Here is an 11,140-nt window from a genome sequence, read left to right as displayed (position 1 = left end):
TGTTTTTCACGCATCATCTCTGCGTTATGTGAAAATCTCAGCATGTTCTATATTCAGGATTTTTTACGTAGCCCAAATCTCTTAGAAGTGAATGGGGCTTCCGTGAAAAATACATTGCATCCAGATGTAAAGCGTTTTTCACTGATAGTTGCTAGGGGATGTAGTTTGTTATTCTACTTTTTTTTTCATGCGCATGAAAAATGCACCAAAACTGATATCATCCGTGTGAAAAAATATATAATACACTGAATGCAATCGCAGACAAAACTGCGCTTGTGTTAGAAACAATAGATTTTTTTCTTGAACAGGTCTGGACACAATCTGTATTGTTCTTGTGAAAGAAGCCATAGTGTTATATTGCATGTACACACATGAAACATGAACTGAAACAACAATTATATAATTGTTAGGTTCAGATTGGGAGCAATGGAGCTGGGCGCAGCCTGGGCGTAGTGCTTTTTGACTTGAGGGGAAGTTCAGGCAGCTGAGGGTTAAGGTTAGGTCGTGGGGAGGGGCCTTGGTAAGCTATTTTCCCCGGCAGTATATGAAGGGAATGGGGGGCGGAGTTTATCAGACAGGAGTTTGTGAAGAACCAGGAAGGTTTTTAAGGTTTGGAGGGATTTTTTGCTGGGAGTTATGGAGTCTTTGGACGTTTTATTGGATGCGGTGAAGGCAGCGGCAGAGAGACATGGGGCCGATTGGTTGCAGCAGAGTCTGCAAGCTGTATTGGCGGGTCCGGTTCCCACACCGGCCGCCCCTGCTGCTAGGCCTAGGGCTAGGAGGTCTGTGCCCCCAGAGAGGCTGAGCCCTGAGGCTACCCCACGGGTGCGGCGGCGCTTAAGGAGCCCCAGCAGGGACCCTTCGTTGCGGGCGGTGAGGGCTGTGAGCCCTGCGCCTCGCCGCCGCAGCGGGAGGAATCCTGGTCGGCGCCGGGCACCAGCGGGAGAGGACCGGGCTGCGCCCATCGCCTCGTCCTATTCACGGCGTGGGAGGAGCTATGCAGGTGCGGCGTTTCCCCTTGTGGCCTTGTCGGACGGGGAGCGAGCCAGGCGTCGGTGGGGGCCTGGATCCTGGAGTGAGGTCAGCAGTGGTGCGTGTTGCGCCGCGGCCCTTGTCGCAGGGCCTGCGGCGTTCTTCAGTGAGACTGCAGAGGAGCGGGCGGAGTGCGGCAGCGACACCGGTGGCTGCCCCCGGTACTGCAGCTGGATTTGTTCAGGAGGCTGAGGTTGCTGTAGGAGCTGGACTAGGAGGTGCTGCAGTACTGGACGACTGCAGTGATGGAGGTATTTCGGATGCGGCTGCCGGTTCCTCTGCCGGTGAGCCTGGACGGAGGCGGTTTACGTCGGTTGCCGGGGGCGACGAGAGACGGCGGCCGCCTGTCGGCGGGCCTGGACAGCGGGCGGAAGTGGAGGACGGCGAGGTGAGCCAGGACGACTCTGGAGCTGACGACGGGCGGATGGACGAGGATGGAGCCGGTCCGGCGGCAGCGCAGCTGAGCGGACCATCGATGGCGGGAGTGTCCGGGCGGACCGTGGCTGCTGGGCGGATACCTCAGGGCCAGTCAGGTAAGGGGCCTTCGGGTCAGCAACGGGCTCCTGTTGAGCAATCGGTGGGGGGGGGGTGTTTTGCAGGGCCAGGGGTTGGCGCAGGAATTGCTAGAGGGGATGGTGTCGCTTTTGTCTAGGTTGGGGTCGGGTGTGCGGGAGTCACCTGCAGCAGTATGGGCTCCAGAGGTGTCCGGTGTTACGAGGTGTCAGTCTGGCGGGGTTGGCTCGAGTAGCGTTGGGGCGGATGTGGAGCCGCCGGGGACTGGGGATGTGTCGGTCGGTGTTGGGGAGAAAGGAAAAGTCGGGGACGAGGTGCGCTTGGCGGACGCAGCTAAGGGCGAGGTCTACGTCTGTTTTGAGGGGCCGCTGGGGGCTCATTTGAAGGCGGAGGTTAAAGAGAAGATCTGGAAGGACGAGTATGTGGAGATATTCTCTTTGCTTCAGTTGGAAAAGTTTAGTTTGGATAGGGTTAGGCCTGATGAGTCCAAAAAGGAGGAGGAGGAGAAGCGGCGGTATCGGTTGATACCGCGGACGTATTTGAATTGGCTGCAGGCTTTTGCCATTCTGGCAAGTGTGGTGGGAGAAAAAGCGCCGGAGCACTGTTCCGCGCTTTTCTGTTACATGGATGCCATTGGTGAGGCCTATAGGACGTATGGGGGTGTGGCATGGTGGAAGTACGACGAGCAGCTTCGTCAGCGGAAGGCGGTCCGGGCGAGTATTCGCTGGGATCACAAAGATATCGGTCTTTGGATGCGGCTTATGGTGGCTCCGAAGGTGGGGCATCAGTCCTTTCGTGGGGCAGCCGGGGGTCCCTCGGCGTCCGAACCTGGTGTTGGGCAAAAGAAGGGTTGCTGTTGGCAGTTCAATGAGGGTTATTGCAGATACATCGCCGACTGTCGGTTCAAGCACGAGTGTTCCGGATGCGGTGGGGCGCACAGTCTGTCACGGTGTTTCAAGCGGGGGCGAGGAAAAGGAGTTGATGGGGCACAGAAGAGGGGTGACGCCGGTGAAGGTGGAAGAGATGTTGCCGTGGTTAGAGAGGTACCCAGATAGGGCTGCAGCGGCTTTGTTGTTTGTTGGTTTCAGGGATGGTTTTCGGATCCCGTGTTTTTCGGTCAGCCCGGTTGTGGCTCCCCGTAACTTGACGTCGGCTTTGCGTAGGCCGGACGTGGTAGCGGAGAAGATTGGTAAGGAGATCGCGGCGGGGCGGGTCGCTGGCCCATTTGCGGATTCCCCGTTGTCAGGTTTGTGGGTGTCACCGTTGGGTTTGGTCCCAAAAAAGGAGGCGGGCAAGTTTAGGCTCATACACCACTTGTCGTTTCCTGAGGGTAGTTCTGTTAATGATGGTATTGCTGAGGAGCTTTGTTCGGTTTCGTATTCTTCATTTGATGAGGCGGTTCGGTGGGTGCGTCGTTTTGGAAAAGGGGCTTTGTTGGCGAAGAGGGATATAGAGGCCGTTTTTCGTTTGTTACCCATTCATCCGGACAGTTTGCCTTTGTTGGGGTTTAAGTGGGAAGGCAGTTTTTATGTTGATTGTTGTCTGCCGATGGGTTGTGCAATTTCATGTTCTTTGTTTGAGAAGTTTGCTTCCTTTTTGGAGTGGGTGGTGAAGCAGGAGGCGGGTTGGACTTCTGTTTTACATTATCTTGACGACTTTTTGTTTCTGGGACCTGCTGGGTCGCGAGTTTGTTCGGTGTTACTTCACACGATGGAGAGCATAGTTGGTCGTTTGGGTGTCCCGTTGGCACCGGAAAAGACAGAGGGCCCGGCAACGTCTGTTAAATTTTTGGGTATAGTGATAGATAGTGTGGCCATGGAGTGTCGGTTGCCGGAGGAGAAGGTGGCGGACTTGCGTGAGGATATTGCCTTTTTAAGGAGGGCGAAAAAGGTGCAGTTGCGGCATGTGCAGTCGGTTCTAGGGAAGTTGAATTTTGCATGCAGAATTCTACCAATGGGCCGGGTGTTCTGCAGGCGCTTGACCATGGCGACGGCTGGGGTGCGGAGGCCCTTCCATTTTTTGCGGTTATTATCTGAGGTTTGGGATGACCTGTTGGTGTGGGAGCGTTTTCTGGAGGAATTTAATGGGCGTTCGGTGTGGATGGAGGCGCCTGTGTCCAGTTTTGATTTGGAATTGTGTACGGATGCGTTGGGGTCTTGTGGTTACGGGGCCTTTTGCAGGGGGCAGTGGCGCGCTGGTGCCTGGCCGGAGGTTTGGGTGGAGGCAGGTTTTTTGAGGAATCTGGTTTTGTTGGAATTGTTTCCGATCATTTTGTCTGTTGAGTTGTGGGGGGACGTGCTCAGGAATAAAAGAGTGAGATTTTGCTGTGACAACATCGGGGTGGTTCAGGCGATTAACAGTCAGTCTGCTAATTCGCTCCCGGTGGTGCGCTTGCTTCGCCATTTAGTGCTTAGTGGCTTGCGGTTGAATGCCTGTTTTGTGGCTGTGCATGTTCCGGGTGTTGATAACGACATTGCTGATTCACTTTCTCGCTTTCAGTGGGATCGTTTTCGCGGGCTGGTGCCGGATGCGGACGAGACGGGTCTATCATGTCCTCAGTGGCTCAGGAACGTGGCCTTGGGGTCTCCTCTGAGTTGATTCGCCGGTCCATGAGTAGGAGTACGTGGTTGGCGTATTCTTCGGTGTGGTCCCAGTGGGAGCAGTTGTTGGATCAGGTGGGGGGTTGTGAGGTAGTGGAGGATTTTCAGATGTTGTTGGTATATTTTATAGGTTTGTCTTATAGTTCGGGGGTGTCTGTTTCGGTGGTTTCCAAGCGAGTGGCGGCCGTCAATTTTTGGTTGCGGTTGCGGGGTCTCATGGATGTGTCTAACTGCTTTCTGGTTAGGCAGGCTTTAAAGGGTTATAGGCGTAGTGCCGCGCGGCCAGACACACGTAGGCTTCGTGGGCAGTGTTGCAGTCGTTGTGGGAGATGGTTGGTGTAGTGTGTTTGACGCCTTATGAGGTTTGTTTGTTTAGGGCTGCTTTTTCCTTGGCCTTTTTCGGGGCATTCAGGGTGTCGGAATTGGTGTCGGGAAATCGGTTGTGTGGGGGAGGTTTGTTGAGGCAGGATGTGTATTTTTCTGGGGGAGGTTTGCGTTGCGTATTGCGTAGGTCTAAGACGGATCAGGAGGGCAAAGGGGTGGTTATTATATTGCGCCCTTTGGTTGGGTCGGTCTTGTGCCCGGTCAGGTGTGTGGAGGAGTTGTTGGTGGTTAGGCCGGATGAGGTGGGTTCGTTGTTGATGCATGCAGATGGGTCGGCATTGTCAAGGTATCAGTTTGTTGCAGTTTTTCGGAAGTGTTTGGGTTACCCGGCTCAGGATTTTGCGTCCCATTCTTTTAGGATTGGGGCGGCAACGGAGGCGGCCAGATGGGGCCTGGGGGAGGAGGCCATTAAACGTATTGGCCGGTGGGAATCTAGGTGTTATCAGTCGTATGTTCGTACTCACATGTTGTGAGTGCCAAGGGGATCAATGTTGGGTTGTCTATACAGTATTTTATTACGCTGACTGGTGAGTTCGGTTTTAATTTTTTGTGTTTACAGGGTCGGCTTGTATGGCTTGGATCTTCGGACACTCCTACGTGTACTAGGGAGCATTGCGGGCGGACGTGCGGAGGAACGGACGGCAGTTGGGGTTCGACCCGGCGGACATGCAAGTGCGCTGGATCGGCATACGGGGCCTGTTGTGGGGTAGGTTGCTCCCGGAATTTCATGCTTCAGTTTCGTTGGATAGGTCACCTGATATTGTTGTGTTGCACGTTGGGGGGAATGACCTGGGTTTTCGCAGTACTAGGGAGGTGATTGGTGATATGAAGCTGGATCTTTTGCGTTTGTGGTCGGATGTTCCGGGTGTTTTGGTGGTTTGGTCCGAGGTTACCTGAGCCTGGCGTTTTGCGAGGTCGGTTGACCGGCTTAATAAGGCCCGGGCTAAACTTAATAGGGAGGTTGGACGTTTTGTGAGGCGCCATGGTGGAATTGTGGTGCGGCACCGGGAGCTGGAGGCGGCATCGCCTCAGTTCCTTAGGTCTGATGGTGTTCACCTGAATAAGGTGGGTATTGACATGTGGGCCTTAGGGATTCAGGAGGGTCTGGAGACGGCTTTTCGGGTTTGGCAGGACTCCCATAGGTGAGGTTTCTCCTATGGTCGTTCGTGGCGTGGTAATGGAGGGTCCTGGAAGGCAATGATAGGTTTAAGAGGTGCATGCCAAGGTGGAGTGTGCATCTGAGGTGGTTAGGTAAGCTTGTGCATGGGGCTCCTGTGGGCAGATGGGCCTACAGGGGGGACTAATTACAGTTAGGGTATTCGGTGCTCTCGGGTCGGTGACCGCGCCGAGGGTAAGGCGATATTACAAGTGGAGGTGAATGGTGGAGAACACAGCTTACCTGTTGCCTTCTAGGATCCTATTCAATGGTTCAGATGTTATGATAATTGTTATGGTAATTGATAGGTTATGCGTGTTATTACGTATTTTCTGTGAAGTGATAATTAATGTTGTTGAATAAATTGGCCGAGAAGGCTCTTTTCCCAAGAAGATGTTTCTGTGTGTTAATTAGGGAACAGGAAGGGGCGGTAAGGTAGATAGGTGGTTTATTGCCTGGGTATCTTCCATCCTTTAAGTCATGGGAGCAACGGAGCTGGGCGCAGCCTGGGCGTAGTGCTCTTTGACTTGGGGGGAAGTTCAGGCAGCTGAGGGTTAAGGTTAGGTCGTGGGGAGGGGCCTTGGTCAGCTATTTTCCCAGGCAGTATATGAAGGGAATGGGGGGCGGAGTTTATCAGACAGGAGCTTGTGAAGAAGCAGGAAGGTTTTTCCCGCCCGCCCGGTATATCGGCAGGGGGTTGAAAGGGTTTGTTGTGGCGTGGTAATGGAGGGTCCTGGAAGGCAATGATAGGTTTAAGAGGTGCATGCCAAGGTGGAGTGTGCATCTCAGGAGGTTCGGTAAGCTTGTGCATGGGGTTCCTGTGGGCAGATGGGCCTACAGGGGAGACTAATTACAGTTGGAGTATTCGGTGCTCTCGGGTCGGTGACCGCGGCCGAGGGTAAGGCGATATTACAAGTGGAGGTGAATGGTGGAGAACACAGCTTACCTGTTGCCTTCTAGGATCCTATTCAATGGTTCAGATGTTATGATAATTGTTATGGTAATTGATATGTTATGCGTGTTATTACGTATTTTCTGTGAAGTGATAATTAATGTTGTTGAATAAATTGTCCGAGAAGGCTCTTTTCCCAAGAAGATGTTTCTGTGTGTTAATTGGGGAACAGGAAGGGGCGGTAAGGTAGATGGGTGGTTTATTGCCTGGGTATCTTCCATCCTTTAAGTCATCAGAATAATTTAAAGATATTGTCTAAGATCATAACAAACTGGGACAAAGGCAGGTAATGGTATAAAATAACAAATGAAGCACCACAATGACAACTTGTGACCACTGTGGCCAATCACTGGCCTCAGCATTACCATTTCCTGCCTTTGCCCTAATGTGGTATTGTAAAGGGGTAATATTAATCACCAGTATTTATGCAAATATCAATAATTAATATTCATAAATAGGAGGAGCCGTCTATTGATGACTCCACCTATTTATACCTTTATATAACAGTACAATATTTTCACTATACTTTACGCTAATCACTAAGCGAGCTGCATGCGCCTTACTAAACTAACTATCGCTAATAAACACACATTACACAGATAGTTATAAATAAAACAGTATTTATTAATACCTAATACACTTAAGCACGCAATACACTAACAATACGGCACTATAAACACAGTACTAAACTACACTACACGGTTCCCAAATTCCACCCACAAACTAACTATACAATACACTCACACATATATATTAGCAGCCCACCCACCTGGTTCTTCTTACTGTCGAGGGTAAACGTTGGCACTGCAGGGGTGTATGCAGGCCACAGACACTAATACAGTAATAAAGGTGAGGTACAGTGGGGGTATCAGGGCTGCACAGCAATGCAAGGGTTAACACCCTGCAAGTGTTAATCAGGGGATCAGGGACACAGCAATGCAAGGGTTCAGCAAGGCAAGGGTTAATCAGGGAATCAGGGACACAGCAATGCAAGGGTGAATACCCTGCAAGTGTATAGAGAGGGGGTATAGTAGGTAGGGATGAGGTACATGCAAGGGTTAATACCCTGCAAGTGATAGGGTAGTGTGGGGGATATGGGAGGAGGTATAGGGCGTTGGGCAAGTAGGGGTTAATAGGTAATCGTTGGTGGGGTAGAGGTATAAGAAGAGGGGGATACTCAGTCTTAGATGCTCGTTCATCTAGGGTGATCCATCTCCCGCCTGCAGCACCTTGCATTCCGGACATCGCGATAGTAATCGCATTGCCGGAATGTGCATAATAGAAGGAGGGGAGGTTCCTCCCTCCCTTCTATCATGCATAATTATCTCCAGCAGCGCTTGAGATAATTACAACAAAGGACTCAGATTCTGTTGAATCTGAGTTCTTTGTAGTTCTCAGGATGACCGGACCTTAGTCCGGTATTTCTGATGCAATTAACCAGATTGCATCTGTGCGGATGCTTGGGGCACATTTACACCGATGCACCTGGTTTCAAGTATAGGGGGGGAATATTGTATAATATACATGTGTATGGATGCATGGGGCACATCCATACACATGTATACACCAATATAAGGGACATAGATATATATATATATATATATATATATATATCTAAAGGGGACACAGATTATTATTTACATATCATAAGGGGCCACAGCTACATATTATAAGGGGGCACAGCCCCTACATTATAAGGGGGCACAGCCCCTACATTATAAGGGGGTACACCTTCCAGGGACCACATATTTCCCACAGGGGCCACCATGAGCCCCTGTGGGCCACTAAGGGCAGATGTGCGCAGATGCTGGGCACATCTGCGCACATCATCCTATAAAGTGACCATTAATGTATGCATATACACTCACCTAAAGAATTATTAGGAACATCTGTTCTATTTCTCATTAATGCAATTATCTAGTCAACCAATCACATGGCAGTTGCTTCAATGCATTTAGGGGGGTGGTCCTGGTCAAGACAATCTCCTGAACTCCAAACTGAATGTCAGAATGGGAAAGAAAGGTGATTTTAGCCATTTTGAGCGTGGCATGGTTGTTGGTTGCAGACGGGCCGGTCTGAGTATTTCACAATCTGCTCAGTTACTGGGATTTTCACGCACAACCATTTCTAGGGTTTACAAAGAATGGTATGAAAAGGGAAAAACATCCAGTATGCGGCAGTCCTGTGGGCGAAAATGCCTTGTGGATGCTAGAGGTCAGAGGAGAATGGGCCAACTGATTCAAGCTGATAGAAGAGCAACCTTGACTGAAATAACCACTCGTTACAACCGAGGTATGCAGCAAAGCATTTGTGAAGCCACAACACGCACAACCTTGAGGCAGATGGGATGAACAGCAGAAGACTCCACCGGGTACCACTCATCTCCACTACAAATAGGAAAAAGAGGCTACAATTTGCACAAGCTCACTAAATTTGGACTGTTAAAGACTGGAAAAATGTTGCCTGGTCTGATGAGTCTCGATTTCTGTTGAGACATTCAAATGGTAGAGTCCGAATTTTGCGTAAACAGAATGAGAACATGTATCCATCCTCTGATGGCTACTTCCAGCAGGATAATGCACCATGTCACAAAGCTCGAATCATTTCAAATTGGTTTCTTGAACATGACAATGAGTTCACTGTACTAAAATGGCCCCCACAGTCACCAGATCTCAACCCAATAGAGCATCTTTGGGATGTGGTGGAACAGGAGCTTTGTGCCCTGGATGTTCATCCCTCAAATCTCCATCAACTGCAAGATGCTATCCTATCAATATAGGCCAACATTTCTAATAAATGCTATCAGCACCTTGTTGAATCAATGCCACGTAGAATTAAGGCAGTTCTGAAGGCAAAAGGGGGCCCAACACCGTATTAGTATGGTGTTCCTAATAATTCTTTAGGTGAGTGTATATCATACATGCATGCACGTGTTTGCATGCATATATGTATATATATGCATGTGTCTCAACCCTTCCTCAACAGGTATCATCTCAGAAATCTCCATTTGTAAGGGTGAGAGATTTAGGCTACCAACATATGGTTCATGCCCCATATCTAGTGGATGTCATAGTCTTATGTCTACTAATCTGGTCTTAAAAATGAAAAGAAATCACAGCCTGGCTTAATGTTATTAGATTTACTTGAATTTCTTATTGTACTTGCAGACAAATCTGACTGTGGTCACAGAGTTTCTCCTCTTAGGATTTCAAGGCAGCCAATTTTTGAGAAATCTTCTATTTCTTCTGTTCCTTGTTGTTTTTGTTGCCACAATATGTGGGAACCTCCTGATCATCATCCTGGTGTCCACCACCAAGAACCTCCACACCCCAATGTACTTCTTCATCTCACAACTGTCCATCAGTGACATCTTATTATCCACAAATATTGTCCCCAACCTGCTCCACATCCTACTGAATAATGGAGGAACCGTCAGTTTTATTGGTTGTATGACTCAGTTTTATTTTTTTGATTGCACTGAAGCATTAGAGGGTTTTCTTTTCGCCGTGATGTCTTATGACAGATATGTGGCCATCTGTAATCCCCTCCGTTACTCCTCTGTCATGACGAATAGATTTTGTGTTACATCACTCATTATTAGTTGGTTGATGGGTAATGTTATTTCATTCATTGTTACGATAACATCATCAAAACTAAACTTTTGTGGGTCAAATATCATCAACCATTTTTTCTGTGAAATTATCCCCTTACTAGACCTGTCCTGTTCTGCCACCTTCTCTGTTCATGTGGAGATTTTTGTTTTGGGAGTTCCATCTATAATGGTTGCAACCTCAATCATTGTAGTGTCTTATACTTACATCGTGATATCAGTCTTAAGGATCCAATCCATTACTGGTAGACAGAAAGCCTTCTCCACCTGTAGCTCCCACCTCATTGTGGTCTCCATTTTTTACTGGACTTTATTTAGTGTTTATGTTTTCCCTAAGAGAGAACAAACTTGGGTCAGTAGTAAAATCCTCTCTCTGCTGTATACTGTATTTACTCCATTTATAAACCCCATTATATACAGTCTGAGGAATAAAGACATTAAGAAAGCCGTACAGCAAACATTACATAAACACATATCCTGTAATAAACATTAATTCACATTTAGAGACAAGCAAATCACTCAAAATGTAAATTGTTCAACCGATTTGATTTGAGTGCAAATTGACTCTACCCAAATAAAAAGTGCTCTAACTGGCCTGAAAATGTTTGTATAACACTAGTCTGATAGGACCCGTATTCTCTCTTTTTTAGTTGTTTCTCTCTCTCTCAGATTCATTCCGCATTTTTTGTGGATAGGATGCGGACCCATTCATTTTAATGGGTCCGCATCAGTATGTCCATTCCGAAGCCCCGCAAAAAAAATACATGTCCTATTATTGTCCATTTTAGGCATTGTTACAATGGATCCGTAAAAAAAACGGATCGCAAAACACATACGGCCGCGTGCATGTAGCCTAAGGGTGGAATTTGATTCAATTAGAATTGATTTGCTCA

The 11,140-nt window shown here is 48.8% G+C and overlaps 1 protein-coding gene across 1 annotated transcript; it reads left to right on the top strand.

The window, feature by feature from the left end:
• The first annotated feature begins 997 nt into the window (after positions 1-997).
• LOC120983145 (olfactory receptor 1030-like) lies at positions 998-10,740 on the top strand. The gene is made up of 4 exons (XM_040413136.1): positions 998-1,565; positions 1,685-1,776; positions 2,100-2,321; positions 9,805-10,740. Exons 1-4 carry the CDS (start codon positions 998-1,000, stop codon positions 10,738-10,740), a joined length of 1,818 nt encoding a protein of 605 aa, XP_040269070.1.
• Positions 10,741-11,140: the final 400 nt, after the last annotated feature.

The sequence above is a fragment of the Bufo bufo genome, unplaced genomic scaffold (genome assembly GCF_905171765.1).
Source record: "Bufo bufo unplaced genomic scaffold, aBufBuf1.1, whole genome shotgun sequence".
Classification (NCBI taxonomy): domain Eukaryota; kingdom Metazoa; phylum Chordata; class Amphibia; order Anura; family Bufonidae; genus Bufo; species Bufo bufo.
The sequence above is the reverse complement of the archived record's forward strand: the minus strand, read 5'-3'. Positions and strand labels throughout refer to the sequence as shown.